The sequence below is a fragment of the Nycticebus coucang genome, chromosome 3, assembly GCF_027406575.1.
Source record: "Nycticebus coucang isolate mNycCou1 chromosome 3, mNycCou1.pri, whole genome shotgun sequence".
NCBI lineage: Eukaryota > Metazoa > Chordata > Mammalia > Primates > Lorisidae > Nycticebus > Nycticebus coucang.
In genome coordinates, this window is record NC_069782.1 from 79,571,394 (window position 1) to 79,598,998 (window position 27,605).

The 27,605-nt window shown below is 48.6% G+C and overlaps 1 protein-coding gene across 1 annotated transcript in view; it reads left to right on the forward strand.

Annotated features, from left to right (window-relative positions):
* Nucleotides 1–24,267: 24,267 nt before the first annotated feature.
* The window catches only part of ANTXRL (ANTXR like), a 60,342-nt gene continuing 57,004 nt past the window's right edge, over nt 24,268–27,605 (forward strand). The window contains exon 1 of the mRNA XM_053583488.1: nt 24,268–24,518. Within this exon, the coding sequence (XP_053439463.1) occupies nt 24,268–24,518 (251 nt within the window). The remainder of the gene's footprint in view (nt 24,519–27,605) is intronic.

Below are 27,605 nucleotides of genomic sequence, written 5' to 3' on the forward strand. Positions count from 1 at the left end.
TCCTCAGAGTACAGGGACTCTGGACCATGTCCAGAGAAGACAAAACCCAGGTTTCACACACCTTAAGAATCCCATGAGAGGGCTGAGGTCTGGGGATTTCAGAGAAGAAATGACTCAGAAAGAGCTGTGGGTGGGGTCCCAGGTCCCTGCAGAGAGAGGAGAGACCGAGCTCGGAGCTGGCCCTGAGGAACCCATCCGCAGCACAGTCACTTCCCAGCTCTGCCTGTGTCCTCCACCCCACACCCACTTTCTGACCCCAGCACCAGGGGGCCCAGACTGGAGTCATGATGAGCAACCTACTCACAGTCCAGCCCCCAGTCACAGTACCGAGTGCCCAGGGGTGTGGAGGTCCATGCAGTGGCCCTGGGGGTGACAATGGCAGTGGGAAGCCGAGCCCCATGTGGTGTGTCCATTTCTGATCCATGATCAGTTCTGCCCCTGCCAAGGCAACAGAGACAGCTGGGGGGGGGGGGTCAGCCTGTCCTCTAGACAGGAGGTACAGGCCCAGTGACCCAGAACCACACAGGAATGTCCTGGGAAGGGTGTGGGAGGAAAGGCCAGGCCTCTGACTCAGCTTCCACCTGCCACCCCCAGAAAACACCTCTTCCATCTCCATCACCTGGCCAGACAGATACCCCGTGGATTCCTGCCAGCCTCTGAACTTCACAGGGTGTGGATCACCCTGTCCACATCACACCTGGGGCATCATGTGCACACTGTCTTGCCCAACTGGATCAACTGGTCCCATCAGGACAGATGTAGAGGGGTGAGGTGGCCACAGTCGGTCAACTTTCCAAGGGTGAAGTTTGGGGTTGAAATTCCTTCAATGTGGGGAGGTAATGTTGTGTTTGGATAACCCAGGAGGGAGTGACAGATGCTGGTGACAGGCATGTCCAGTGCTGGCCCTAGATCAAGCTCCAGTGTATCCGGCAGAGCTGAGGCCTGCTCTGGAGCCAGGGATCCCTGCAGCCCTGGGTCTGCCAACGTATCTGAAGCCAGCACCTGAGCCAGGGCCACAGGCAGCTCCAGCACCTGGGACAGAGCCATCTCCAGTGACAGCACCAGAGCTACAACCAGAGTCAGCTCCAGGGCCCTACCATCCCTGTGCTGTGAATGAGAATAAGCAGCCCAGAGAGGAACTGCCTCCCATTACAGCCTTCACTCCCAAGTGGCTAGCAGACCAGATGACTCTGATGGACATGTGAACAGCTGCTAAGACCCCCTTCCCTGACCAGAGGCCAACGTTCTGGTCCAACCTTGCTCCACATCTTATCAACCATGCCACCTAGGTAAGGTTCTTCCTATAGATTCTGTCCCTGTCCCTGTGTGACACAGCTGCACGCAGTGCTGTACATGGCAGATGGGAGGGGAAAGAGCACAGGGCAGAGACCTGAACCACGTGGTGCAGGAGGAATCCACTGAGCAGGTTTCTCAGCCATCTACCCAGAAGGCCTCACCAGCCTCAGTAATTATTAGACACCTGATGCATACTCCATTTCAGATCAGACACCTGCATTGAGCCTCTGGTTGTAGCTGTCACAGAGAATGTGTGCCTGAAAGGAAAGAAGTCCCACAGGGCCAAGCAGGTGACAGAAGATGTGGCCTCAGGAAGCACAGGGCTGAGCCACCTGTAGGAGTGTGAGGTCAGTGAAGACTGCCTGGCGGAACATGCCATACCCTTTTCCACACCTTGTCTGGGGTCTATGCGTGTGGTGCCCTCAGTGAGCTGGGAGTGAAACCCAGGGCTCCTACTAGTCTTGGAGAGCCAATTCCAAAGCTCAGAACACAGCCACCTGCCTGAAAAAGAGGGTGACTTCAAACTGGGAGCTGGGCTGGGCAGTGTCCATGTGCCTCTCTCTTCCTCCCCAGGAGTAGTTCAAGAAGGTGTTGCCCTGGGAGAGTCTGGGCTCTATTTGGATTGACTGGGAGAGGACAGATAAGGAGCAGGTGGCACCCACAGTCTGTGCCACCCTTACCTACTTTTACAGTGTGGCATATTTTATAATCACCATCTGCGTGGGGGACCACACCATGAAGGCCCAAGACAGGGCTGGGGTGATGGAACACTGGATCCAGGTGGCCAGGGTAAGCTGTGGGAGGGCCCAGGACACTCCTTTTCTCCTCCATCAGATCTCAGGGTTGCTGAATGGAGTCTGAGAGCCTGCACAGTCCCTAGCCCTTCCTGTCAGGGGCGAACTGACCTTATCATCCCTGTGCAGTAGTAGTCCTCACTTTCTCCCTAGACTCCTACCTTGGATGGAACTAAAATCCTCCTCCCCGAGCGTGAAGCTCGTTGGGGCCCAGATTACCCACATGGGGCTCCCTAGGCCTCTGTCTACCCAGAAGGGGCTGCAGCTGGGACAGTGGGGCTCCAACCCTCCACCTCACGGTTCATTCTCTTCCCTGCCCAGAGTGCATCAGCCTGAAAGACTATTCATCTTCTTATGCTCTGGAGTGGACCCCCATCTACTGACTCAAGAAAAGGTGGGTGGCAGTATCCAGGTGGGTGGGCCTCAGGCTCCTGTGGTGCACCCAGCACCTCCCCCAGGTCTGGTCATTCTCCCTCAATGACCTCGGGAGGGACTGAGAGGCCAGGACTCTAGGTGCAGGGATGGGCTGGTGGGCAAGGTCTCTTAGCCCCCGGGATCTTAGGCCATGTCTAACTTAGGACTAAGTTTCCTCAGCTGTGGAGCATGGATTATTGCCACATTGGAACATTCATGTGTCTACTACACAGCAAATCTACACTGAGAATCAGAGCTGCCCAGTTGAAATGGGGCTGGGCCAGGTGACCTGCAGGACGACTCCCTGTCCAGTTCTATGGAGCCCCAGAAACCCAGAAGAAACTCAAATCCTAGCAGTTTGGATCTTTTGCATTCCAAATTAAAAGAATGTGAACTCACTCTCCTCCCCATTATTCCTTCATTTATCCTTCTTTCTTTCCCCTCTGCATAGCAAAAGCTCCAGAGCTTGTAAACACCTCTGTGCACAAGATGGCACAACCGGGGAAGAGCTGATAAAGGTAAAGGGGGTGCTGGGAGTGAGGGGAAAATATTTAGGGGGCAAGAAGAGAGGTGAAATTGAAAGGGGTATGGGCCAGGTGTTTTGTGGTTAATTTCTCACTGAAAGTTTACTGGAAAAATACCAGTTGGCAGTCCTGTCCAGTCAGGACTAACAGAAGAGACAAGTGTCTGTCCACGGGCAGGTCGGGTGTGGGCAGGAGGCTCTGGCCATGGTAATAGCTGCTGGGCTGTTCATCAGGGATGAGGTGTGGAGGTAGCAGAGTTCCAGCTCCCATGCTGGTCCCTCTGCTCATGGAGTTTCCACCAGACATAGTAGGTGGCGCTTCCTTCTTTCTCCAAACTAGCCAGCAATTCATCAGGAAGCCAGGCCCCTGCCTGTCCTGTGTGCACGATACCTCTGTCCCCTGCCTACACCAGGGATGAGGACAACAGAGAAACCCTACAGACCAGGGGCCACCTGGGCTGCCCAGGCCTGGGTCCCAGTGGGCAAAATGAGGATAGACATATCTGCTGTGACTCCCCACCCACTCTCTACAGATATTGCTAATCTACCACATCAGGACTCTCAGCCCTGGGCCCCCATAGCAGTGGCATGTGCTCCAGATGATGTGAGAAAGATCTCGAGGACTAATGCATTCCTAGTAGATCCTTCCACACAGAGCTCTGAACTTTCCCTGTCAATGAGGAAGAAAACTCACCTACTCAGTAAGCTGGGAAGACTCTGCCTTATCAGAGATGACACCTGAGGGGACACTTCCTGAATGGAGGAAGAGACGCTTCTGTGTGAAATCCCTTATTAGAATTGTGAAGTCTTTGGTGTGGCTTGTGGGGCAGAGATCCAGTGTGGCTGGGGCAGGAAGGAGCCATTCAACCAGGCACCCCCAAGACAGCCTGGGGCGATGACAGCTGGGGCAGGGTCTCCAGATAGGGGTGGAGCCAGCCTCTCCTGGAGATGCCCTGGGCTGGCCACTGCCCTCTTGGGGCCTTTTATTTTAGAAAATTTTAGAGTGATAAGCCTGTTGTGAAGGCCTCTTAAGATGCTGAGGCTGAAGGGACAGGAGAATCTGGAGAATCTGTTCCTGGCCCTTTCTCATATTGATGATGATGATGATAGCCATAATGATAGCTATATGACACTCAGTCCTCAGGACACCTTATGAGGTAGAGGTATGGTTCCAGTGACATTTTCCAGATGAGAAATAGTCTCAGGGAAGCTGGGCTGCATGCCCAAAGTGACATAACAAGTGGGTGTAGGATACAGTGGGTCTAGACCCAGAGCTCACTGAAGTGACTGTAGCACTGCACCAGCTGACTCAGACCAGGTATCCAAGATGCGAGGTCAGGGGCCTGGGTGTAGCTGGGTGAGGGGAGGGTGATTTCACTGATCTTGTCCTGACCTTGGCAGCTGGGGATCTCCAAGCTGGCCACCCTGGAAAGGAACCCCCAGAGAGCCCAGATGAGGCAGCGGAGGTAGAAGAAAGTGAGTGTGTCTGTGGTGGGGAGGGGCAGAGGACTAGATCTCCCTCCAAGCTGGGGCCTCCCCATCAGCAGAGCAGGGGCCTCCTCCTAGGCCCTCCCTCCTGCAGCCAGTGCCTGAAAAGCCCCCATCAGAGGGACCAGGGCAAGGGCCTAGAAGAGCTGGGCTCAGAGTACATGTGGGGAAGGGTGGAGCCAGGGACCACAAGACATTGTGACATGTGAACAACCCAGGGGGCTCAGTAGCCCAGGATGCAGCCAGGGGAAAGAGAGGGAGAGAATTGAAGGAGGCAGCTGAATGTCTCTGTCTGCTCCAAGTGGGAGACCTGAGTAGGAATCCAGGAGACAGGAGTGATGAGATTTCAGGGGACAGAATTGTGGAGTATGGGTTGTGAGGTGGCAAGGCCCCCACAACCTGGGGAGATATTCAAGGAACGACCCCCAACTGCTTCTCCTCCTTGAACAGCAACATCCTTTTCTCCTCTGCCAGAAGTCATGTGGCCCCTGCATACTTTCCTTTTTATCTTTTGCAGGAAATCACATAGCTTTTCCTAAAGTCAGTCTTTACTCCATGTACTAGATTCAGGTCAATTTTTCTCTAGTAAGGAACTTTGTTTAAGTAAGTGACTTTGTTGAGATGCTACATAATAAAGCTGTTTTCATGGTTCAGTGCTGGCTGCAGTCTTAACCGTTCCAGTTCTCTCCATCCATCTTTGTCTCTCGTGTGCTTCATGTCTCTTGTATTTTGGGAATGGCTCCTTCCTGCCCATTCCCCACCCTCCCCGCTCTGGCCCATTTGTCTTAGTGCTGGCTCACGAAACCTGACTGGGCTGGCCACCAGAAGATAGGTGTTTATCACTGCTATCACCCCAGTGACACAAGGCATCATCCAGCTATGGTAATTAGTAGGATGTAAGCACTCTAATTTGTACAAATAATCAACACATTGAATCCCACAAAGGCATAAATGTATTCATGATCTAGGTATATATGACTTAATAAAAAGAAAATAAGAAAAATGACATGGATATGAGAGCCTGGGGCCAGCACACTGGGGACCAGGATCCTGAGGTTGGGGGGAGACATCCTTGGACTAAGTCCTGAGAACTCAGCACTCAGCAGACCTCCTCCCATGAGAGCCTCAGAGCCAGCCCTGTGACCTGGACGTCAGCCCAAGTGACCTCTGAGTGATGAAGGCCCCACATCAGCCTTTATTCCCTGCTCCTAAGGCAGAAACTGCAGAGCTGCCTGACTGCGGAGCTGCCCAAGGCTCTCACTCAGGTGGTGCCCATGGGAGGAGAGTGAAATTGGCCCCTCCACACTCAGGCAGCACCTACATGGCTCCAAACCGTCTTTTTGTGCAAGGTCTCAGTGTCTCTGCCTGTCATCAGAGAGGGTTGGAACAGAAGGCCCCTGAGCCTCAGTTCCCACACCCACTCCTCCACCGCCAGAGAATGATTTGGGTCCAAGTGCTATTCTGTGAATGTCCCCTGGCCAGGTGGCCCTGGATGACGTGAAGCATGGCAGTGTGGGGAAGGGGGAGTCATGGGTAGGGGACCTCTCTCCTGGGCATTGGCTGTGCCTTGCAGGAAAATGTGCTGACATGACAAAAAGGGGGAAAGTGCACACCTGGAGACATCTGTCTAGGGAACATGAGAAGGAGTCAGAGATGCCCCTGGGAGGACATTCCCCAGCTCCATCCTCTGCATCTTAGATTTCTCAGGAGGGTTTGACATACAGAGAAGGAGGAGCCCATCCCCATGAAGCATGCAAGACCAGAATAAAAAGCAATTCCTGGAGAAAGAACAGTTTATATCCAACTCTGAGGACAGGCTGGGATTCCATAGGATTGGAGGGGAGAAGGGAACCTCTCCAGAGAAAAACCCCAAAGAGTGGCCCTTTGCCCTCCCCACCCCCAAGGCCCTTTCAGAATCTTCTACCTAGGCCCTGTCAGGATCCGTCCTTCTCTCTGGTTCTAGACCATCAAGATTCTCCAGCAGCTACAGCTGCTCCAGGTGGCTGCTGATACTTCTGGTTTGAACTGAACAAAAATTTGGGTCCTGGTTCCAAACTATGAGGGCCTATAAGGTTGGCAGAGGGTAGGAGGACCTTTTTTGTATCTCTGTTCAGGACTCTGTCTTGTGGGCAGCTGCAACCTATGGCCATGGTTCCCTGGTCACTTATCAGGCCCTGTTTCATGGTGACTGCTGGGGCTCCAGGAGTCCAGGCCTGCCAGATCGGCCCTGGGAGAGAGACCCAAGTTTTGACTCCTGGTGGCCTCACACCAGGTGCCTCTCTGTCCTACAGCCACAATCTGTCTTGGGAGCTAGAGCCTCCATTTGAGTAGGCCAGCAACACCCTCAAGGCCAAGAGGAAACTGACCTGTGACTGGGGCTTGGAGCCTCAGTGTGTTCACATTTGAGGCACCATTTATTTACTATACCCTTCCACTCCCTTTCCCTGATTTCTATGTATACAGATACCACACACATACATTTGTTATTTGTGTGTATATCTATACACACATATATTTGTTAATATGTACTCCTCATTTCTGCTTTTAATTTAAATTAATAAATATATGCTGCACATTGTTATGATTCTTCCTTGTGATTTATTCTCTATAGCTTTTATAGGTACATTATAATTCTGAGAGTGTGCTCCATCAATGCATTTATGCCACAGACATGAAACTCTTTATGATCTGAGGCTCTTGCATATCTATGTCAATTGAAGGTAGCTGGTGGAGCTTCATGTTCTCCTGTGTAGAGTTTCTATGAAGACATCCTTATGAAGAGATCTGGAGGATTGTTTAGTACCCGCTTTAAAAAAACTTCCTAATTCTTTTTTTCCTTCTACACTTCCTGCAGTAGATTTAGAATACTTCCAAACTAACTTCATGTCACCAGTATCACCCTGATACCAACGCCAGACAAAACACTGTAGAAAAAGAAAATTATAGATGAATATAGATGCAAATGTTCAACAAAATTCCAGCAAATAATTCTGAAGCACATCAAAAGTATCATTCACCATGATCATGTGGAATTTATCCCTAGAATGCAAAGATAGTTGAATATATTTAAATAAAAAGTTAAAGAAGAATCCATGTGGACGCCTGTGGCAGGCTGCACAGGTCCCAGTTCCCAGTGAAATATGGGCTGTAGGACTGTGCCCGATTCCTTCTTTTCACCCACTGAGATAACTGCCTTGTTTCTCCTCCCACCTCCACCTCCCCATTGTCAATAGGGTGACAGACATATCTCAGATCCTGAATCAGCCTGGGCTCTGGACTGAGCCCTGACAGCTCTTGCCTAGTGGCCTGTTTATGCACTGCTCGGTTCTGGTAACTAGTGTTTCAGTGGCAGCTTGTTATTTCTTCCTTTATAAAGAATCACAATTCATTAAGCTTACTATTAAGAGATAAACAGTAATTGCACACACACACACCTATGCCATCACCCCCAGCATCTGCCCCCCACACTTATATATACTCACTGCACAAGCCTGTGGACCACACACAGGGACACCCCAACAAACCATATCACATACACACCAAACACACCAGACACAGACCTATAGACACACACATTACTACACACTCAAACCACCACAGAAGAACACACAAATACACAAGACACTACACACAAAAAACACATACACAGTGACATTACCCCACACATCAGAAACCACTCATATATCAAACACACATCAAATACACACCTGTACACACCATCATATCACATATCACACACACACAAATCCCACACCATACCCAGTAGAAACCCTGTAAACTGACCACCCAAGGGACTGTGATAAACTGGTCATCATGCAGAGGCGGTCAACGTCAGGAACTAGGCCTGCTGTACTGATACGCACTGTGGTGCATGTCTGGTCTGTGAAAATTAGGTCACCTTAGGAGGTGGTCACCATAGGGAGGTGGTCAACTCTGGAGGGTTTACTGTATACCTTGGCCACATGTCACATAGATACCACACACTGCCACTAGACCCACACATCCCCATACACCATACATACCCAGCTCACAGCTCCTCCACAAACCACACATATACTTCATACACACACACAGCACAGCACACATCACATACACACCAAACACACTCACTGCACACAGACCTATATACACATTACCACATGCACACAATGGCACAAAAACACCACACACAATATAACACACACACCCTCCACAGAAAATCAACATGTACCACATACACAGTGTAACATCTCCCCATCAACCAGCCACGCATTGCACCCACACACCATACACACCCCTATACTCACAACTCCACATACACAATCCATATTCACCACACGTTATCTGTGCACAAATACAACACACACACAGCATATACCACAAAGACACACACCACTACACACAAAATCCACCCCCACATGTACAGCACACACAAACCTCGCACACACTACAAAACACATCCCACGTAGACACACACACCCCTGCACACATCAGACAGACACACAGAAACCACACCCCTGTAGCCACCCCACACATAGGCACAGACATTTCTGCCCAAGCAGAGATTGCTCTGTGCTTATCTCCAACACATGCAGGAGAAGGCTTCACAGATATGGCCTTAATACAAGTCTTTGAAGTGAGCTGGAACAGAGGGAAGGAGGGTCAGGGACAGAGGTGCCCGGTCACAGTGCCCTGCTCACAGCATCCCACTCACTTTGTCAACTAAATCATGCACATGGCAGAGGGAGTAGCCGTGGTCTACCTTAGACACTTGTTGCAGGATGTCTGCAATCACTTTAATCTACAGAGGAGGGGCTTGGAGACCCAGCTGGGGGTTAGGATGCACCAGGTCCCCAGGACCAGGAGACAGTGTCTTGTCCTCATTCCATGAGGACAGTAAGTAGTAGACACTTAGGGCCAGCCCCTAGCTCTGTCAGCAGCTCACTGTCAGTGAGTGGGAACTTTCCACCCTCCCCTCTGCTGTGGGAGGGGGTTTATAGAACATCCTGTTAATCCCGTCTGCAGTGGCTGTTGGTGCCCCCTTGAGGACAGGTTAGAAGGGCATCTTCTGGGTGGTTGCCTTAGACACCTTTCCCCAGCTGGGCTCAAGACTGACACCTACTTATCTGTTCAGAATCACCTGCTCATTCTCATATTGGCCTATACCCATGGTGTACACAGTTGACCCCAGGCTCCAAGACTTGACAGCCTAAGAGAAAACAGGCCTTGAGTATAAATAACCAAAATATGCAGAGCAAACACTGCATATAATGATGGCCTGGACTCACTTCCTTCTCCGTCTCCTGAAACATGTCTGGCTTTGCCAATAAGCAGTTCAGAAGGTTAATCACAATGGAAACCCTGGTGTCTGCAGGAGAAGCCAGGAGTGGCCAGGTCGGCATGGGCACCAGGTCTGACCTCCAGAAGCTCCAGGACCACCCCAGGCTGCCAGTGCCATATCACTGCCCACTTTAGGACACAGCCAGGTGCTGCCCACCCCTCATTTCCTGGGGAGAGGCTGCCCAGACCCGAGCACCTGCCACCCAGACACTCCTAGAGTGAGAAGGGCTTCAGCCCAGGACCCATTATACAGACCGGGATGGGTGGGTGAGTGCTGAGGGGGTCCAGGCCCTTCCTAGCAGGCTGCCTGGCCTAACCACCAGGGGCACTCCTCCTGGCAGCACTGGGCCCAGGGGTTCAGACCTCCATGTCAGAGCCCCTGGGCAGGGGTTCCTGTGACACCTGCCACCTTCCCCACCAGGCTTCCTGACAAGAGCTATAGCCCCAAGACATGGGGTGCAAGGGGTCAGCTGGGCCCTACATGGCCTTTTGCACCATCTGAGACATAGTCCTGGGATACAAGTCAGTAGGAGGGGACACTGGACAAGAGAAGGAGGACCAAGGTGAGCCCCCAAGGGGGAAACCAGCTGTTCTCTCAGGCCCTGGGCTTCCTCTTTTCCTTTCCCACAACCCAACTGTAGGGCCAGCCCCTCATGTTTGCCAAGAACCAGGAGGAGCACAAACACGTGATCTCAGGGGGACACCCTGGGCCAGCGATGGTCACTCTGCAGTCTTTCAAGACCCTTATTTGTTTTCTGGAAAAAAAATATATAATAGGAGAGATTGAGATAGACAGGTTTGACTCCTAAAATATGGCTGCCAACATGTGCCTGAGCCACTGTCCACTGTACAGAGGTACCCGGACAGGAGAGGGCGCCAAGCAAGAGCTATGGCCTGCTCATTCCTCACTGTGACTTTGGGCAGATTTCATGGCCTTCTGAGCTCATCCCTGTCTCAGGGAACACAGGCCTCTGGGTCATCACCAAGAGTTCTGCCTGGACCATCCGTGGTGACTGTGAGAGCTTCCCAGGGATATGCAACTGCCAGCCAGCCCCTCCCAAGGGACCAGCTTTCCTATCCTCCTGACCCAAACCCAAACCCTAACCTCAACCCAGAGATGTGCAGCTGCCAGCCAGGGCCTAAAATGGGCCAGCATCACCACCCCTGCTCTAACCTAACCCTGACCCCAGGGCCCCCTCCTATTGGACACGTGTTCTTCACCAGGGAAGAATGAGCATGGGAAAGCTCACCTGCTAAGCCCCCAGGCCTGCACCCATCGCCCACAGCCCCAGACTCCTGGCCCTGACTCTATGCCCCTCTCCTGTTTATCCTGCCAAAGGAAGAGGCAAGACTTACTTAGAGCACTAGGGCTCTGTGACTTCCTGAAACAAAAAGACCAAAGGCTGGGAGGAGCACCCTGAAGGCTGTACATGAGGGCAGCTGAGCAATGGTCCCCAGGCTGGCTCGGGGATGCAGCCTGCCAGCCACTGTTAAAGCTGACAGGGCTAGGGCAGGAAGGACTGGTTCTGGTGGCAGAACTGGAATAGGCAAAGGGGGCCCCAGGGTCAGGCTAATGCAATGTGACAGGCTGAGCCAGCAGGGCAATGCTAAGCACAGTGTGGATCTTGAAGGCCACTTCATGCTGTAGGCAGAGACCATCCAAGGGGGCAGCTCTGTGAGTTCAGCCCAGGGGAAGCACCCAGGACCTGGCATGCCCAGGGGACACTACACCAGGCCCTACCCAGCCCAGCCCTACTGTCACTCTGGCCACCCACCAGGGTCCTTCCACATGCACTTGTTTCTTCTCCCTTCAGGGCCACTCAGGTCTCTTTCCAGAAGCCACAGTGCAGAACACACACAGCCCAAGCCTCCTCCAGCCCACAGAGCAGCATCCTTTTTCTGGTGCCCCTTGAAGCTATCTGGGGGTCCCAAGCACGTATCCCATGCTCAAATATGGGGGAAAAGGGAAATAAAAAGCCAGAAGAGATATAGAAAAAAAATGCCAAAATGGCAAAGATAAGTTATTTCTCCATCAGTAAGAACTTTAAATGTAAATGAATTAAACTCTCTAATCCAAAACCAGGGACTGGCAGAATGGATTTACAATCAAGGAAAAAAGACAATGATCTAACTGTGTGTTATCTATCAATAAGACACTCACTTTAGAACTAAAAAGACAAATAGGTTGAAAGTGAAACAACAAAAAAAGATATTCCAAATCAACAGAAACCAAAAAGAGTCATTGTACTAATATTAGACTAAATGGACTTTGAATAATAAATTTTTATGAGACGAAGAAGGACACTGCATATGGATAAAAAGGGTCAATTCATCACAAAGGTAAAATAATTAAAAACAGATGTGCACCAAAACTTAGAGCTCCAAAATTTATGAAGCAAAAAAATGAAAGAATTAAAGGAAGAGATTTATAGTTCTGCAATAACATTAGAAAATTCAACACCCCACTTTGAATCATGGATACAACCAGACAGAATGTAAACAAACAGAGACCTTTAACAATACCATAAAACATCCATACCTAACAATTACGTAAGGAGCACTATCTGAGAACAGCAGAATTCACAGTTTTCTCAAGTGCACGTGGAATATTCTCCAAGACAGATCATGTTGGACCACAAAGCAAGTCTTAAAAAAAATCTGAAGTCTGAAATCACATGCAGTATCTTTTCCAATTACAATTAAATGGAAGTGGAAATCAATAGTAAAAGGAAAACATGAAAATTGATAAATATGTGGAAATTAATTTTTTAAACTCCCAAATTATCAATGGGTCAAAAAAAAAATCTTAAGGAAAATCAGGAAATACCTTGAGATAAATGAATATGAAAACATCACATAAAACTACTACAGGATGCAGTGAAATCAGTGCTAAGAGGAAAATTTATAGTTGTAATCAAACACATTAAGAATGATATTTGTGGCTCGGTGCCAGTGGCTCAAGCAGCTAAGGCGCCAGCCACATACATCTGAGCTGGCGGGTTCGAATCCAGCCTGGGCCTGCCAAACAATAATGACGGCTGCAACCAAAAAATAGCCGGGCATTGTGGTGGGTGCCTATAGTCCCAGCTACTTGGGAGGCAGAGGCAGGAGAATTGCTTGAGCCCAAGAGTTGGAGGTTGCTGTGAGCTGTGTTGCCATGGCACTCTACCCAGGGTGAAGCTTGAGGCTCTGTCTCAAAAAAAAAAAGACAACGACGATGACTCCACCCAAAGCCAGTAAAAGACAAAACTAATAAAAATTATATCAGAGATAAGATAAAGAATAGAAAATAGGTAAATATTAATGAAATCAAGAGTTCTTTGAAAAGATCAACAAAATTGACAAAACTTTATCTTGATTGAGTTAGATAAGAGGGATGACTCAAACTACTACAATAAGAAAATGAAAGTGGAAATACTACTACCAAATTTACAGATATAAAAAAGGATTATAAGAGAATACTATGAGCATTTCTATGCCAAAAAAGATTAGTTAGCCTAGATTAAATAGGTTATTTCCCAGAAACACACAACCAAAAAAAAAACGAATCATGAAGAAACAGAAAATGTAAATAGATCTGTAAATAGTAAGGAAATTGAATTAGTAATCAACAACTTCCCAAAAAAGAATAGCCAAGGACCAGATGACTTCACTGGTGAATTCTATCAAGCATTTAAAGGAGAGTTAACACCAATCCTTCTGAAACTCTTAACAAAAATTTGAAAATAATATAATCCTCCCCAATTCATTCTATAAGGCCAGGATTATTCTTACACCAGAGCCATGAAAAGATACTACAAGATAAGAAAACTACAAACCAATATCCCTTACGACTATTGATGCAAAAATTCTCAAGAAAATATTATTAAGCAGAATTAGGCTGCATATAATAGGTTTTTATACTGTGACCAAGTTTGATTTAGTTTCACAATGCAAAGATAGCTCTATGTACAAAAATCAGTGTTACAGATTTAACTGACAGAATGAAGAAAACTACATGATCATCTTAAATGATGCAGAAAAAGCATTTGATAAAACTAGACACCCTTTCTTGATAAAAACACTCAAACTTGAAAACTCTCTCAACATGATAAAGGCTATATATGAAAAGCCCACAGCTAAAATACTGAATGGCGAAGACTAAAGCTTTTCTCATCAGATCAAGAGCAATATAAGAATGCCTGTTAGTGTGACTCAGTGCAAATGAATAACACCTACTCAATCCATTTGCATTGAACTGAGGGATCTGGGGAGGCCAACACCAGCAAGCCCTCCACACAGAGACGAGTGTGCTGCCTCTCCCAATGTTCCTCACTGGCTTTTATTGAAGTCTCAGGTATGAGAAAATACAACACAGTAAAAAACTTCAAAGAAACAAGGAGTTTATCTTCCACTGTGTGATTGAACTCTGAACACGTTCTTTTTACTGCACTTCTGTCTTGCCTTTTTCTTATCACTGCTCAATATGACTTAGTGCTGAGACAGTATGCTGTGTCTGGTGAGTATTGTTTTTAGTACTCAGGGCCAGCAGTGATGCTTGGCTTTTTCCAAGATCACTCTGTCCCTAGTGCCCAGCAGTTTTAACCCTATTCTCTATCCTTTAGATGCTTACTTGCATCACTTCCATTCAATACAATATTAGAAGTTTCAGTCAGAGTAATTAAGAAAGAAAAAGAAATACAAGGCACCTAAAATGGAAAGGTAAAATTGCCTTTTATTCTTGAATAATATGATCTTATGTATAAAAAGTCTAAAGATTCCACTATATATATTCCATTATATATAGTGGAATATGTATATTATATAATATATATGTGAGTTAATAAATTCAGCAAAGTTGCAGGATACAAAATTAAATAGAAAATCAGTTGCATTTCTATACACTAACAATGAACAATCCAAAAAGGAAATAATTCCATTTATAATAATATCAAACAGAACCAAACACCTAGAAAGAAATTTAACCAAGGAAGCAAAAATACACAGAAACCACAAAACATTGTTAAAAGAAATTAAGACGCAGATAAATGGAGAGATCACATGTTAAAAGATTGGAAGACTTAATATTAGCTACAGATTCTTTCAGTTTGTCCCCCGGGCCATCCCTGCCATATCTTTTTTCATCCTTTTACATTCAACTCTTCTAGATTTAAGCTAGATTTTTTTCTTTAACTGACATATTGTGGCTTTAAATGGTAAGGTAAGTCCATTACTTTGTGAGAGCCATGAAACGGTACATACTCTGATCTCTGATATTGGGGTATTGGAGAGGGTGTCCTGGGAATCGACCCTGCACCATCACATTCACAGAAAGATCCCTTACAGGTTTCTTCTACCAATGACCACGCCCAGCAGGGATACAAAGGCAGGCCCATATGTAGGAAATCTCAAATTCCTCTGATGTCTCAAGAACTCCCCACTGGCTTAGATAAACTTTCTGAGAAAAGCTTTACCCTCTCTGAGATTCTTCCTACCTGACCCTTCTTCCTTCCAAATTGGTGACTGTTGTTTTCTATATATACTTACAGCTTAATCAGAATGATTTTTCAGTTGTTTTGCTCACTCTTGTTTCTTGAAACTCACTCTTTCATCTGAGTTCAGTTTCTATCTTTATAAAATATATTTTTTATTGCTTTCACCAAGCTCGTGTGGGTGATAAATTACACTTTGCGCATCTGAAAATATCTTTATTTTATGCTCATCCCTGAATAACTGTACAGTTAGTTACAGAATTCTATGTGGCCAGATAACGTTTTTGAGACATCCTGGAGACACATCACTGGTGTCAATAACAGCTGTACTGGTGGTTGAACTGCCAGTCCTTCTTAAGTAATCTGTGTTTTGATCTTGGTGGCTCTTAATTTTATTTCTTGGTCCTTGAGGTCCTGCATTTTCAGCAAGGCCTGTGTGCGTTCTCACATTTGGGATCTGATGTCTCATTTCTATATTCCTCAAAGGGTTCTTGTCCATAAAAGAAAGTCTTGCTCTGGGACCACTCCCCACAGTTTCGATGGACATTCTGAATACAGCTTTCCTCCCTCAGATTTATTTTCGTCCTTTACTACCTTATCTTGTAATAGACCTTGCACAACCTTGGGTAACAGCTCAGAGCTTCCTCGCCTTATCTCTGCACACACCCTTCACCCTAATTTACTCAGTGAATTAAGCAATGAAGGGGCGGGGACTAAGGGTGGTTTCCCTTTCAGAACCTCAAGAATTTCTCCCTGCTCTGTATCCCGGATTCAACCCACTCCCGGCTGCAGCTGCATTAAGAACTCCAGTAAACTGAGACTTTCTCCCCATCTACTCTAACTGCCCAGTGCAGAGGAAAATCCTAGCTCTTCCCAGTCCTGGCACAATCCTTCCCACAGTCATCCCCTCCAGTCCCAGTTGCTTCTGCCCCCGCTCCATCCCACCCTCCACGGGCCGCGAAGCCCCAGACTTTTCGTTCTGGGAAGTCAGGAACCGCCTTTATACTGCAGAGTGCTGCCACCCGACACCTGGGGAGCCTGGAAGAGACAGCGGGACCGCTCCGCTGAGGGGCTGGCAGACTGCCCAGGACGCTGGGAAGGTGCAGCTCTCGGAGCCGCTAAGCCCCGAAGAGGCAGGAGGCCCCGAGCGCTGCGGCGCGGACAGGAGCTGCAGGCCGGGCGCGAACCACCGGGCCAAGAGCTGAGAGGTCGCCGGCTCCCAAAGGATTCCCTCCGCGGCCCCGCAGGCGCCCTGCACAGTACCAACCAGCCGGTGGCGGGTGTGCGGAGCTGAGCCCCGAGAGAGGGGCGCAGCCACCCAGTGGACCCGCAGTGGGCCCAAGCCTGCGCCGCCAGGGGAGCCCCTGTCCTTACGCCTTCCCCGCCCTAGGGCCGGCGGGGACTGCAGGGGTGGAGACGCAGAGACCCCGCCTCAAAGGTGGGTGCGGGTGGTGAGAGGCAGGGCCGGCTCCAGCCCCAAGTTCGCAGCGGCTCTCGGGACCCTCGCCCGGAAGGCGGCCGCTTCTGCGCGCGCGCGCCCCGCGTCCGGTGTATCGCCTCGCGGGAGAGCCCGGGTGAGACGCGCCCTCCTATCCTTGGAGGACAGAGCCGCTAGAGGGAGTGAGCGGTAGGCTTGCTTTCTTTTCTACTGCCTTTTCCCCAGGGCAGAGGCTTTGACTGTGGGGTTCTTCCCTATCCTCTGTTGCCAGCTTCCTCCAGCTCGCTCCCAAGCCCTGAGTCTCATCCTGCCCCCTGCTTCTCTGTCCCCTGGGTCTTGCTGTTTCTCTCTCCTCACGTTTCTCACTTTTTCTTGTCTCTCTCTTCTTTACTGGCGATTTCCCCTCTCCCTCTCCCTTTATCTCCTCCCTTCCCTTCTTTTGTGCAACAAGAATTCTTCTTTTGATTTCCTCCCTCCTGGGGTGGCATTGAGGGCTGCAGTTCCTTTCATCATCCATTCATGGTATATTGCTCCATTACTTTCAGCCAAGGCTTGTTGCTGGTCAATAATAAGGTAAGAGCCCTATGTCAGCCCCAGATTATATCCAAAGATCTGGAAGAGTAACCTGTTTAGTGCCTGTCATGGGAAAACATACGTAAATAATCAAATGACGTCTCTGGGTTTTCAGAGTGGTCTGGGGAAAAAATACCTGGTTTTAGAGACACAGGTTGATTGTGTGTGTGTGTGTGTGTGTGTGTGTGTGTGTGTGTGTGTGTGTGTGTTAGTCTCACTCTCACCCAGAGTGTAGAGCTTTGGCGTCATCATAGCTCACAGCAACCTCCAACTCTTGGGCTCAAGAGTCCCCTCCTGCTTCAGCATCCTGAGTAGCTGGGACTACAGGTGCCCACCACAATGCCTGATTACTTTTTATCTATTTGTACTATTTTTAGGGGTCTTGCTCTTGCTCAGGCTGGTCTTGAACTCCTGAGTTCAAGCAGTCCTCCCACCTTGGCCTCCCAGGGTGCCAGATTATAGGCGTGAGTCATTGCACCCTCCCTAAAATTATTTTCTTGACTTTGTCTTTAGTAATAGTTGCAGACATCACAGCAGGAAGCTAAGTCTTACAGGAACATTTATTGTATGTTCCAACCACACCTGCGTCTGGGCAATTCCAAGTGCGGGAGAGGGAGAGAGCAGGACTCTGCTGAGTTGTGGGAAGACAGTGGGAGGACAGGGATTTGCACTTGAAACATTTGGGTGAGAGGGGAAATGAGAAATAAGAAGTAAATTTCTAAAATATGTACTTAATGGCACTGATCTGTGGAAATGAAGTAACATCATTACTCTTAACGGAGACATTAGACATGTTTTAACAATAACTATGGCATTTGAAATTAATGTGTGGTGTAAATTAGGTAGGAGAACAAGGTAAAAATATATCATGTTAATATAGATTATTTTAGACATTTAGTTAAGTGAAGGCTCTGCTTTCTCATGTGTAAAGAGCATCACCTTGGTGCCACTTCAGAGGATTGTTGGAAAGATTGGGCTAAGATAGACTATTGAGGAGCCTGGCTCAACAAATGTGAGGGAGATAAGTTATTCTCACACTGAGTGCAAAGGGACAGAGTTGACCCCACACCCACCTTCCTTTTACTTGTGAGCTCACAGGAACCAGCAGGCAACAGTGTTTAATGAACGACAGAATGGCCTGGGCATTTATCTCCTTCCTGCTTTACTTACAGAAAAAAAGAACTCTCCCTCACATTTGTTGAGCCAGGCTCCTCAATAGTCTATCTTAGCCCAATCTTTCTGACAATCTTCTGAAGTGGCACCAAGGTGATGCTCTTTACACATGAGAAAGCAGAGCCTTGCCTGAGGTTGCAGGGTTGGTAAGAGCAGAGCCAGATAGGAGTCCAGGCCTCCTGCCCTTGGAGCCCGTGCGCTCGCCCCCTGTGTGGATGGAAGGCGTGAAGGCTACCTGGGACAACCTGCTTAAGGCACAGACAGGTAACATGAGAGAGTGTGGCCAGTGGTCCCCAGATGAAGGAGTCATCGGTCTGTAGCCAGTGCCTAGGGGATGTGAAATAAACCCAGAACCATGAGCTGTTACCACTGTGGTGTGGGGGAGGCCTGAGCTCCCCAGTGTAGCACTTGCTGTGCAGGGCAGTGGGAGGACCCTGGTGGTGCCCACAGAGGGCTGGATGGAGATAGAGCTGTAGGCGCACAGGGTGGTGGCAGGCCCTGCAGGAGGGCAGGAGTCAGGCAGTAGTGAGCTGTGTGTGTGGTCGGGGCCCCTGATCCAGACACCCTTGCTGTGCTCGTGAGAGAGGTGTGGAGGATCAGGTGTCAATGCAGCCTGGAAAGGTGAGACTCCAAAATCTGAGGATGCCCCTGAGAGATCCTAGAATAAGAGGAAGGCCGGGGAGCCTGGAGACGAGAGGAGAGGAGCTGGCAGGGGCTTCCAGAAACAGGCACTGTCCACATCCACAGTGGTCTCAGAAAGCTGGAGTGCTGCACTAAGTGCTGCACTAAGTTTAGCAAGGTGGACTTGAGTGGGTAGAGATAAATGTACTTGGACTAAATTGTACCTTCCCTCATGTGGTTGTTTTGAAAATTAAATGAAATATGGTGTGAAAGCCTCTGGCACATAGACTCTTACGCAACTGATAGATGGTGACTCTTCTTGTCATACCCAGAAGTATCCTGATAGCAAATGTCTCCCATCCTGCTGCAAGACCACAGGTCCCCATTTCTAGGGCTGAGAGGATTGTCACATTCTGGCTCAGGGCACTCTGGACAGTTCATGCTCAGGCCTCTGGGGTTGTGGTTGACAACGGTGGACTGGGCCCTATAGGCAGCCTGGGGAGGGGCCTGCAGAAGTGATGCCAGGTGCACTGACAAACAGAAAGAACAGGTATGGAAAGGTGTCTGCAGTAGTGTCTGTAAGTGTGAGTATATGTGTGCATATGTAAGCACATGTGTGTCGATGTGTATATGTGCATGCGTGTGAGTGTTTATGTGTTTGCAATGAGTGTGTGAGTGCATGCGCTACATATATGTGTGAGTAGATGTGTGTGTGACTTTGTGAGTTTCTCTATGTGTGTGTCTGTGTATATGTGTGTGAGTGTGTGAGCTTGTGGCAGCTCAGTGATGGGGCTTCGTAGGACTACTTTTCGAGAAAGGGGAGAGTTGCTTTCGTGTAGTCACACATTGGTAGGTCTGGCACAGACTGGAACGTAGAGGTAATTTAGCTCAGCTCCATTTTACACCTGGGAAACTGAGGCTCAGAGAGGTTGAGTGCCTTGCTCTGGGTCTTTTGAAGGACTTATTCCTGCTTCTGCCTCTTCAGGAAACATTAGGTGACATTAATCTCAGATCTCAGTGGCATCCCCTCTGAGGAACTCATTTGGAAAGGATGTTGGAAGTGGTGCAGGTCCTCCTGGCCACACCCAGTTTGGGCATCCTCAGAATGACAGCAGCCCCAGGGGATCAACAGGAGTTGGACTGAATTACCGCTACAGGAGGTGTCCACAGGAGCCTTCAAAAGCTGAGTTATCATTAAAGACCGCAAAGAACTACGATATCAGGTTAAATTGTTTCTAAGAATCCAAAGGTTCAAGCTTTAGTGGGTAATTAATATCTTTGAAAGCAAGTACAATTTTAGTGGTTGTGTGTTTAAACATATGGATATCTCTAACATTAAAATACTGCTAATAATGAACTCACACCTCTCTGACAAGATTAGTTGCCCTGATACACAATATTCTTCTTTATCACTAAAAAACGAATTAGCCTTGCTTTCCTAGATTTCTTCACTTACCCATCTAAGACAATCTTTGATATGAACATGAAATATCTTCACCTTAGTTCTCCCTAATTTACATAAAAGCTTTAATTTCAAATGCCATAATGTTTTTTATAAAATGTCTAATGTCATTCTCAGGAATAGTGATATTACTTCGCTTCTGTACGTCAGTGGCAGTGACAAGCACGTAGTTTAGAAATGCACGTTAATTTCCTATTTCCACTGTCACCAAATGTTTCTGTTGCAAAGCTGTGGCCATCTAGTCTGCCCACAACCCAGTTCTCAATCCTGCCCGCTCCCTCCCCGGCACCTGGCACTGCACAACCTGCTCAGGAAGCAGGTGTGGGTGGGGATGTCTCTTAAATCTTCCTGCAAGACTTAGCTGCTACGGGGAAGGAGCCAAGGAAGGGAAAGGGAGGGGGGAGGTTATGGTGGAGAGAGGGTAATGGGTGGGACCACACCTACAGTGCATCTTAGAATGGGTACAGGTGAAACTTACTAAATGCAGAATACAAATGTCTACATACAATAACTAAGAAAATGCCATGAAGGCTACGTTGAACAGTTTGATGAGAATATTTCAGATTGTATATGAAACCAGCACATTGGACCCCTTGATTGCACTAATGTACACAGCTATGATTTAACAATAAAAAAAATTAAAATTAAAATAAAAAAAAAGACTTAGCTCCTGCTGTGCTGTCTCTGCCCATTACTAAAGGCAAAATGTCAAGAAAAGATTCAGTCAATGTCCTGTCTCTAAACAGGACCTGGTACTTTCTTTCAGCTAACCCTGAAAAATCAGAGACTTATCATTTGATCATTTATGTATTTTCCCCATGACAGACCCCAAACTGGTGACATTTTCAGATCTTTGAATATAATCTGTTGGAGAAAGGATCTGGAGTGGGCTACCAGTGCCCAGCACAAACCCTGGCTAGAATAAAGGAGCAGTGCACCTTGAACAGAGGGAGGGAGTCAAAGAGGGAGGGATGCATGCAAAGAATTATAGCCCAAGCAGTCACCGAGGGAAAAAATAAATCAAAGGAAGAATTCTTGCTTGAAAAAAGAAAAAATGGAAAGAGATAGAGTGGAAGAGAGGCTGGGAGGAGGAGAGAGAGAATGAGAGACAGAGGGAAAAGAGAAAGCGGACAGGGGAAGCGAGAAGCAGGGGGCAGACACCCAGGTGGGAGTCAGGGCGAGGAAGACAGATGAAGGAAGGTGGCGACAGAAGGGAGGGAAGAACTTTACAGTCAAACGCAAGACTACAGAATTCTGCCCTGAGGAAAAGGCAGTAAAGTGAGATGGATCCCACTGCTCAGACCCACTCAGAATGGGAGGGCACGGCTCACCTGGGCTCTCCAAGGTGAAGAGGTGGCCATCTTTATGCCTAAGACCACAGGTTGGTTCTGAACTTGGCTCTGCAGCCCTAGATGGGGCAAGGGCTGCAGAGGCCTGGGATCCCAATGGGTTTCCATCCCTCCTGCCCTTTGGGAGAGGCTTGCGGGTGGGTGGAGCCTAGTGGAGAGGAGCACCCAGGGCCAGGGACCTCTGCTGCCCAGGCTTAAGTCCTTTTCACGTACAATGAGCAGCAGCCTATCCTCCTGGGCTCAAGTAGTCCCACTGCCCCTGTGCGTTTCCTAGACTCCTGAGTTGCAAAGTGCCCAAGACTTGCTTCTGAAGGGTGGGATAGGGAGTTAACACAGTTCAACTATGTTAAAATTAACAACTTCCGCTTTATTAAAAAAGACTAAATGGGATGAAGAGAAGAAGCCACATACTGGAAAAAGATACTTGCAGCAATTAATATAGGATTAGTGTCCAGAAGATATAATAAATATTAATGAATCAATATGAAAAAGATAAACATCCCAGTGCAAAATGGACACATAGGCATGAATAGATACTCCAAAAAGGAAGAAAGGTGAATAAGTAAAACTCATGTGACTAGATAACCACTTTCAACAGTAATTCGGAAATTGAAAATTAGACAACGAGATGTCTAACCAATAGGCAAAAATATAAGTCTATAACAAGTGTCATGAAAGACATAAAGAGGACTTTAATAAGCTGTTAAGAGAGTGATACCAGATTTCAATGATTATAAAATGCAACTAATTTAAAATATTCCATTATTTTAAATGCAACTCCAAAAGAGAAAACAAAAGCAAGACAAAAAATTTACCAAGCCAATACTTATCATTTGCAATGTTTATGTTACATATGTTGAAAGATCTATTTTACACTGACTAAAAGGGTTTTTAATCATATGTCACTCTTAAGAATACCAAACTAAAGAAAATAAAATTGATCGAGGTATGCCTAAAAATGTTTTACCATCACTTTTCTGAATTCCTTTTGAATCAGAATTGTCTCTTCCCATGTCCACACAATACAACCTCTGCCACTCAGGCATGGGTCAGGCCACGATTTCAGCATACGGTGTATGTAAACTCATCTGTATTCCTTCCATGCAGAGCTGGGGTCTGTGTTCCCTCCCACTGGATCTTAGCCAGCTTGCGACTCCTTTGACCAATAAAGTACAGTGGAAATTACACTACATGACCTCCAAGGTGATGTCATAAAAGGCTCTACAACTTCTGCTTTGCCCACCAGAAGAAAGACTCACTCTTGGAACTCCGAGCCACCTCATTAAAAGTCCAAGCAGGGCAGCGCCTGTGGCTCAACGGAGTAGGGCGCCGGCCCCATATGCCAAGGTGGTGGGTTCAAACGCAGCCCTGGCCAAAAACTGCAAAAAAAAAAAAAAAGTCCAAGCACCCTGAATCCACCATGCTGTAAGGAAGCCCAAGGCACATGAAGAGGCAGGATCTACATTAACTGTCCCACCTGAACACAGTTTTTGAGTTCTACTCAGGTGCCACATGCATGAGTGGCAAAGCCTCCAGGTTAACTGCAGTCTTTAGTTACTCAAATCGTGTCAGCCGTTCAAGTTTTCCCACGTGAGGCCCTCCTCACTCTGTGGAGCCCGCCCCACTCTGCCCTTTCTGAATGTCTGATCCTCAGAGCCTGTGTGCATAATGAAATGGTTCTTGGGTCACCAAGAGTGGGGTGGTTTGATACACAGCAGTAGAGAACTGGAATGTCCCTTATGCACAAGATCATTGGCAAGATTACAGTCTTCCTGTCCTTCTCCTGCCCTCCCCTGAGGGACATCAAGTGTTCGTTCACACAGATCCGTCTCCTTTTCCAACCCTCTGGCCTCCAAGTTCCTTTACCTCTTACCTGAGGCACCTCAGGTGACTCTTTCAATTAACAGAAAGGCAGGTTCCCTGGGGATTTGACAGGATAACTGTGAGGAAAATAGGGAATGTGGAGGCTTCCTCTTAGATTCCTCAAAGCTCCTATGACACCCCCTTGGGATGGTCAATGTGCAAGACATTAGGCAGACCTACAGGTCACAAAGTCACCATGCCAACCTTCCTGTCAATCATAAAATCAGGGAATTCTGCCCTCAGTGTGGGGGCAGGGCAGGCAGGTAGCTAAGACAGGTGTTCCCGGAGCCAGCCACTAACCTTGGTCCCTGCGATCTGGACCAATACCTGGTGTTGGGGCGAAGTGTGCACAAGTGATAGGATAGCAGAGGCGTGCCCCGGGGCACAGGTAGAGGCAGCAGAGAGGGTGGCTGGCCCTCAGGGAACCTGGGCCTTGGCCCAAGAATCCAAATGTAAGCTGAGATCACAAGGACAGACAAGAAAATGGGGATCCATGGTCCTCGGGGACCCTACTCAGCACTATTGCTCCTGCTGCTGCTGCTGCTGCCTCCCCCACTTTTTAAAGCAGGAAGTTTCCAGCACCCAGGACCTCGCTGGAGAATCTTCAACCATCTGGGCCATGGCTTTAAAAAGGGCCACTACCGCCGTGGCCCAGGCACCAGGCATCAGTGGCGCCAGGGGCAGACCGATAAGGGTTGCCAGGGCGTACTTGACCTCTACTTCATCATAGACAAGTGAGTGTTCCTTTAGGCCTGCCTCCGCGTGGCCACAGGAGTCACCATCCCCTTTTCACAAGAGATAGGCCAGAACCTGTAGAGACAAAGTTTCTACAAGACAAGCAGGGCCAATCTTTTGGTCAGATGACCAGAACTAGGCCTTCTTTCCAGAGGAAGAAAGAATGGACCAGATATTTGTTTCCTGGTACTTTGTCTCTTGGATAGGGAGAGAGAAAAACATCCGTCGTATGTCATCATGATGTACCCACAGAGCGCTATCCAGATGCGATGGTGGTTCTCATGCCCCTTCAACTGCTGATTACTAGGAACTACCTTTCAGCAGTTGCTCAGTAGAATTTGGGGGGTTTGTGTTGTTTTGTTTGTTTGTTATTTGTCCCAAATGACTTCTATTTTACTAGGCCCCCAGAGAGATGGCTTTGCTGCCTTTGCTGGGCTTTCTGCTGTGTTGCTGTTAGGCCTTTGAGGTGCTGCTCCAAGTGTTTGTTTCTTTCATCTACACCCTGGAAAGCCCCCGACAGCTCCTGCACTTTCAGGAGCAGCTTAGTGTGGCCCTGGGACTGCTGGACTGTGCATCAGATGCCTTCAGCCTTTCAAAGAAGGAAAGGGCAGTGTTGCAGCTCAGGAGGGAGCCTCAACGCCACAGACTCAGAGTTCCCCAAGCAGGGACTTTTCCTGACCGCCTGGGATCCTGCAGACAAAAGGAGGGACGCTTGATAAATTCACACACAAAGTTTCTATCTAGAGACCAGGAGAGAGGAACAACTATATCAGCCTGTAATGATTCGCAAAAGCTTTTTATTGGGGCTTTGGGGATGTGCACATACAAAGTAAAAAGGTGAGAAGTTAACCGTCTCGTTTTCCAATAAAATAGGCAGTCTTTTGTCCAAGGAAGAGTGCTATCAGGGTGAAGGACAGGGGAGCACCAAAACATCAAACCACACTATGGTAGGGGCTTAATGAGGGAGAGTTACAGCACACAGGTTACATGGCTAAGACTTGAGGGTAATTTGTCAGCTGCTTTCTAACTCAACTGTTGATATCCTGACTCTGCTAAGCTGCTAATTTCCATCTATACATTTCCCAGACTAGTTTCTTGTCTACTCTACTGAAACGTCCAACCCCACCACCACTACCATAGGTGTGCAGAGCAGCAATTGGGGGGTGGAGGGGCAAAGCTGGGGGGTGGTCACTCTCAAACCAGTCCTTTAGAATGCCAGCCTATACTACGGCTTCTATGCACAGGGCAGGGGAGTCATCAGTCTTGGAGACATTTTGTTGCATTTCACCTGCTGCCATTACTGAGAACAGACTTAGCAGTTCCTCCCTTGTAGCAGTGGGACAACTGTCAGTAGGTGTTGAAGCACTTCGCTGTATCCAAAGCCCTTCCCCCGAACCCCTGGCATCTTCAAAACCATCCTGGGATGTAGAGGAGTGCAGATATGTTCCTATCCTATTTCCCGGAGGTTACTGAAGTCCCAGAGGCAGGAGGGGTGAGGAGATTGGAGCATCCTGCACTGCACTCCCCCACCATCCCAGGTTGAGCTCCCTCTTATGTTCTCAGTCCCCTGGACGCAGACACTTGGCCACTGCTCAGCTGCTCCTGGGGAAGGGGCAGTCTGGCGTTGGAGGCAGGCAGACCCACCCCACTCACCAGCCATGTGGCCTTGGGCAATTTGTGTCGTGTCTCTGTGTCCCCATCTGTGAAAATGCTATATTGATACCCACCTTGCCAGGTGTGATAAAGATGAAGGGAGAGTTCCTAGGCTAGATGCCATAGCGAAGGATGAGGGTGACATGAACTGCCAGGCACGACAGAGTCACAGGCAGGGAGCCTCTGGCACTGCAGGGGCCCTGCCCCACTCCTGTCTGCTGGGCTGCAGCTGTCCTCTCTGTGCCCTCTTCCTCTGGCTGGGGTGGGGTCAGAATGGCTCCAATTACACTGGGGCTCTGGCCAGGCTCTCCCGAGGAGCTCTGGGATCTTCCACCCATAAAAAGAGCCGGTCTTGGTCATTCACTCTTTCCTTTTCTGATTCATTTTCTCACCAGGAATTTCTGGGCAACCCCTATATGTGGTCACTGTTTTGTGCGGTGAGGACAAGGCAGAGAACAAAACTAGACCAAGTCCCTGCCCTCCTGGAGCCTGCACTTCAGTGGAGAGTCAGGCAATAAACATGTCAAAGAGGAAAGTCATGTGTCACATGGGGATACATAAGCACCCCGGGAGGGATCAGAGCAGGAGGGTGGGAAGAGCTGAGGGCCAGGCCCTTCTAGAGAGGCCCTTGGGGGAGGGCACTGCCAGGAGAGGTGCCTGTGGGTGGTGTCTTCTGGCAGGGGAGGGGTGTGATTGGGCTGCTGTTCAGAAAGGATCACAGTTGAGGGGCACAGGCAGAGCCAGGCAGGGGACAGAGAGGGTATGATGGTGGCCTGGGCCAGTGGGGCAGAGCAGAGATAAGGAGCATCCAGAGTCTGGGTCTGTGGTGACAGTGGAGGTCACAGGATTCCAAATGAATTGGATGGGGGAATGTGGAGGGGGGGCGCCTGGGGGTTACAAGGAGGAGAGGAAAGCATCTTATCCAGTGAGTGTCCCTAACAAGCTGGGTGTTATCACCCCCTATTGTAAAGGGGAGGAGATGAGGCAGCTGAGGGTGAGGAATGTCCCCCACAACTCCCCACAGGCATCTGTGGGGCTGGGATTGAAACTCTGGATTGGGGTGGCACCTGTGGCTCAGTCGGTAAGGCGCCGGCCCCATATACCGAGGGTGGCAGGTTCAAGCCCGGCCCCGGCTGAATTGCAACCAAAAAAATAGCAAGGCGTTGTGGCGGGCGCCTGTAATCCCAGCTACTCGGGAGACTGAGGCAAGAGAATCACCTAAGCCCAGGAGTTGGAGATTGCTGTGAGCTGTGTGATGCCACGGCACCCTACCCAGGGCCATAAAGTGAGACTCTGTCTCTACAAAAAAAAAAAAAAAGAAACTCTGGACTATCTGATTCCAACCACCTGTCTGATTCCAACCACCCACTGCAAAGACCAGCAGCTGGGTGGGTCTCTGAAGATTCCTAGGGGTGTCCTTTAAGCAGAAACAG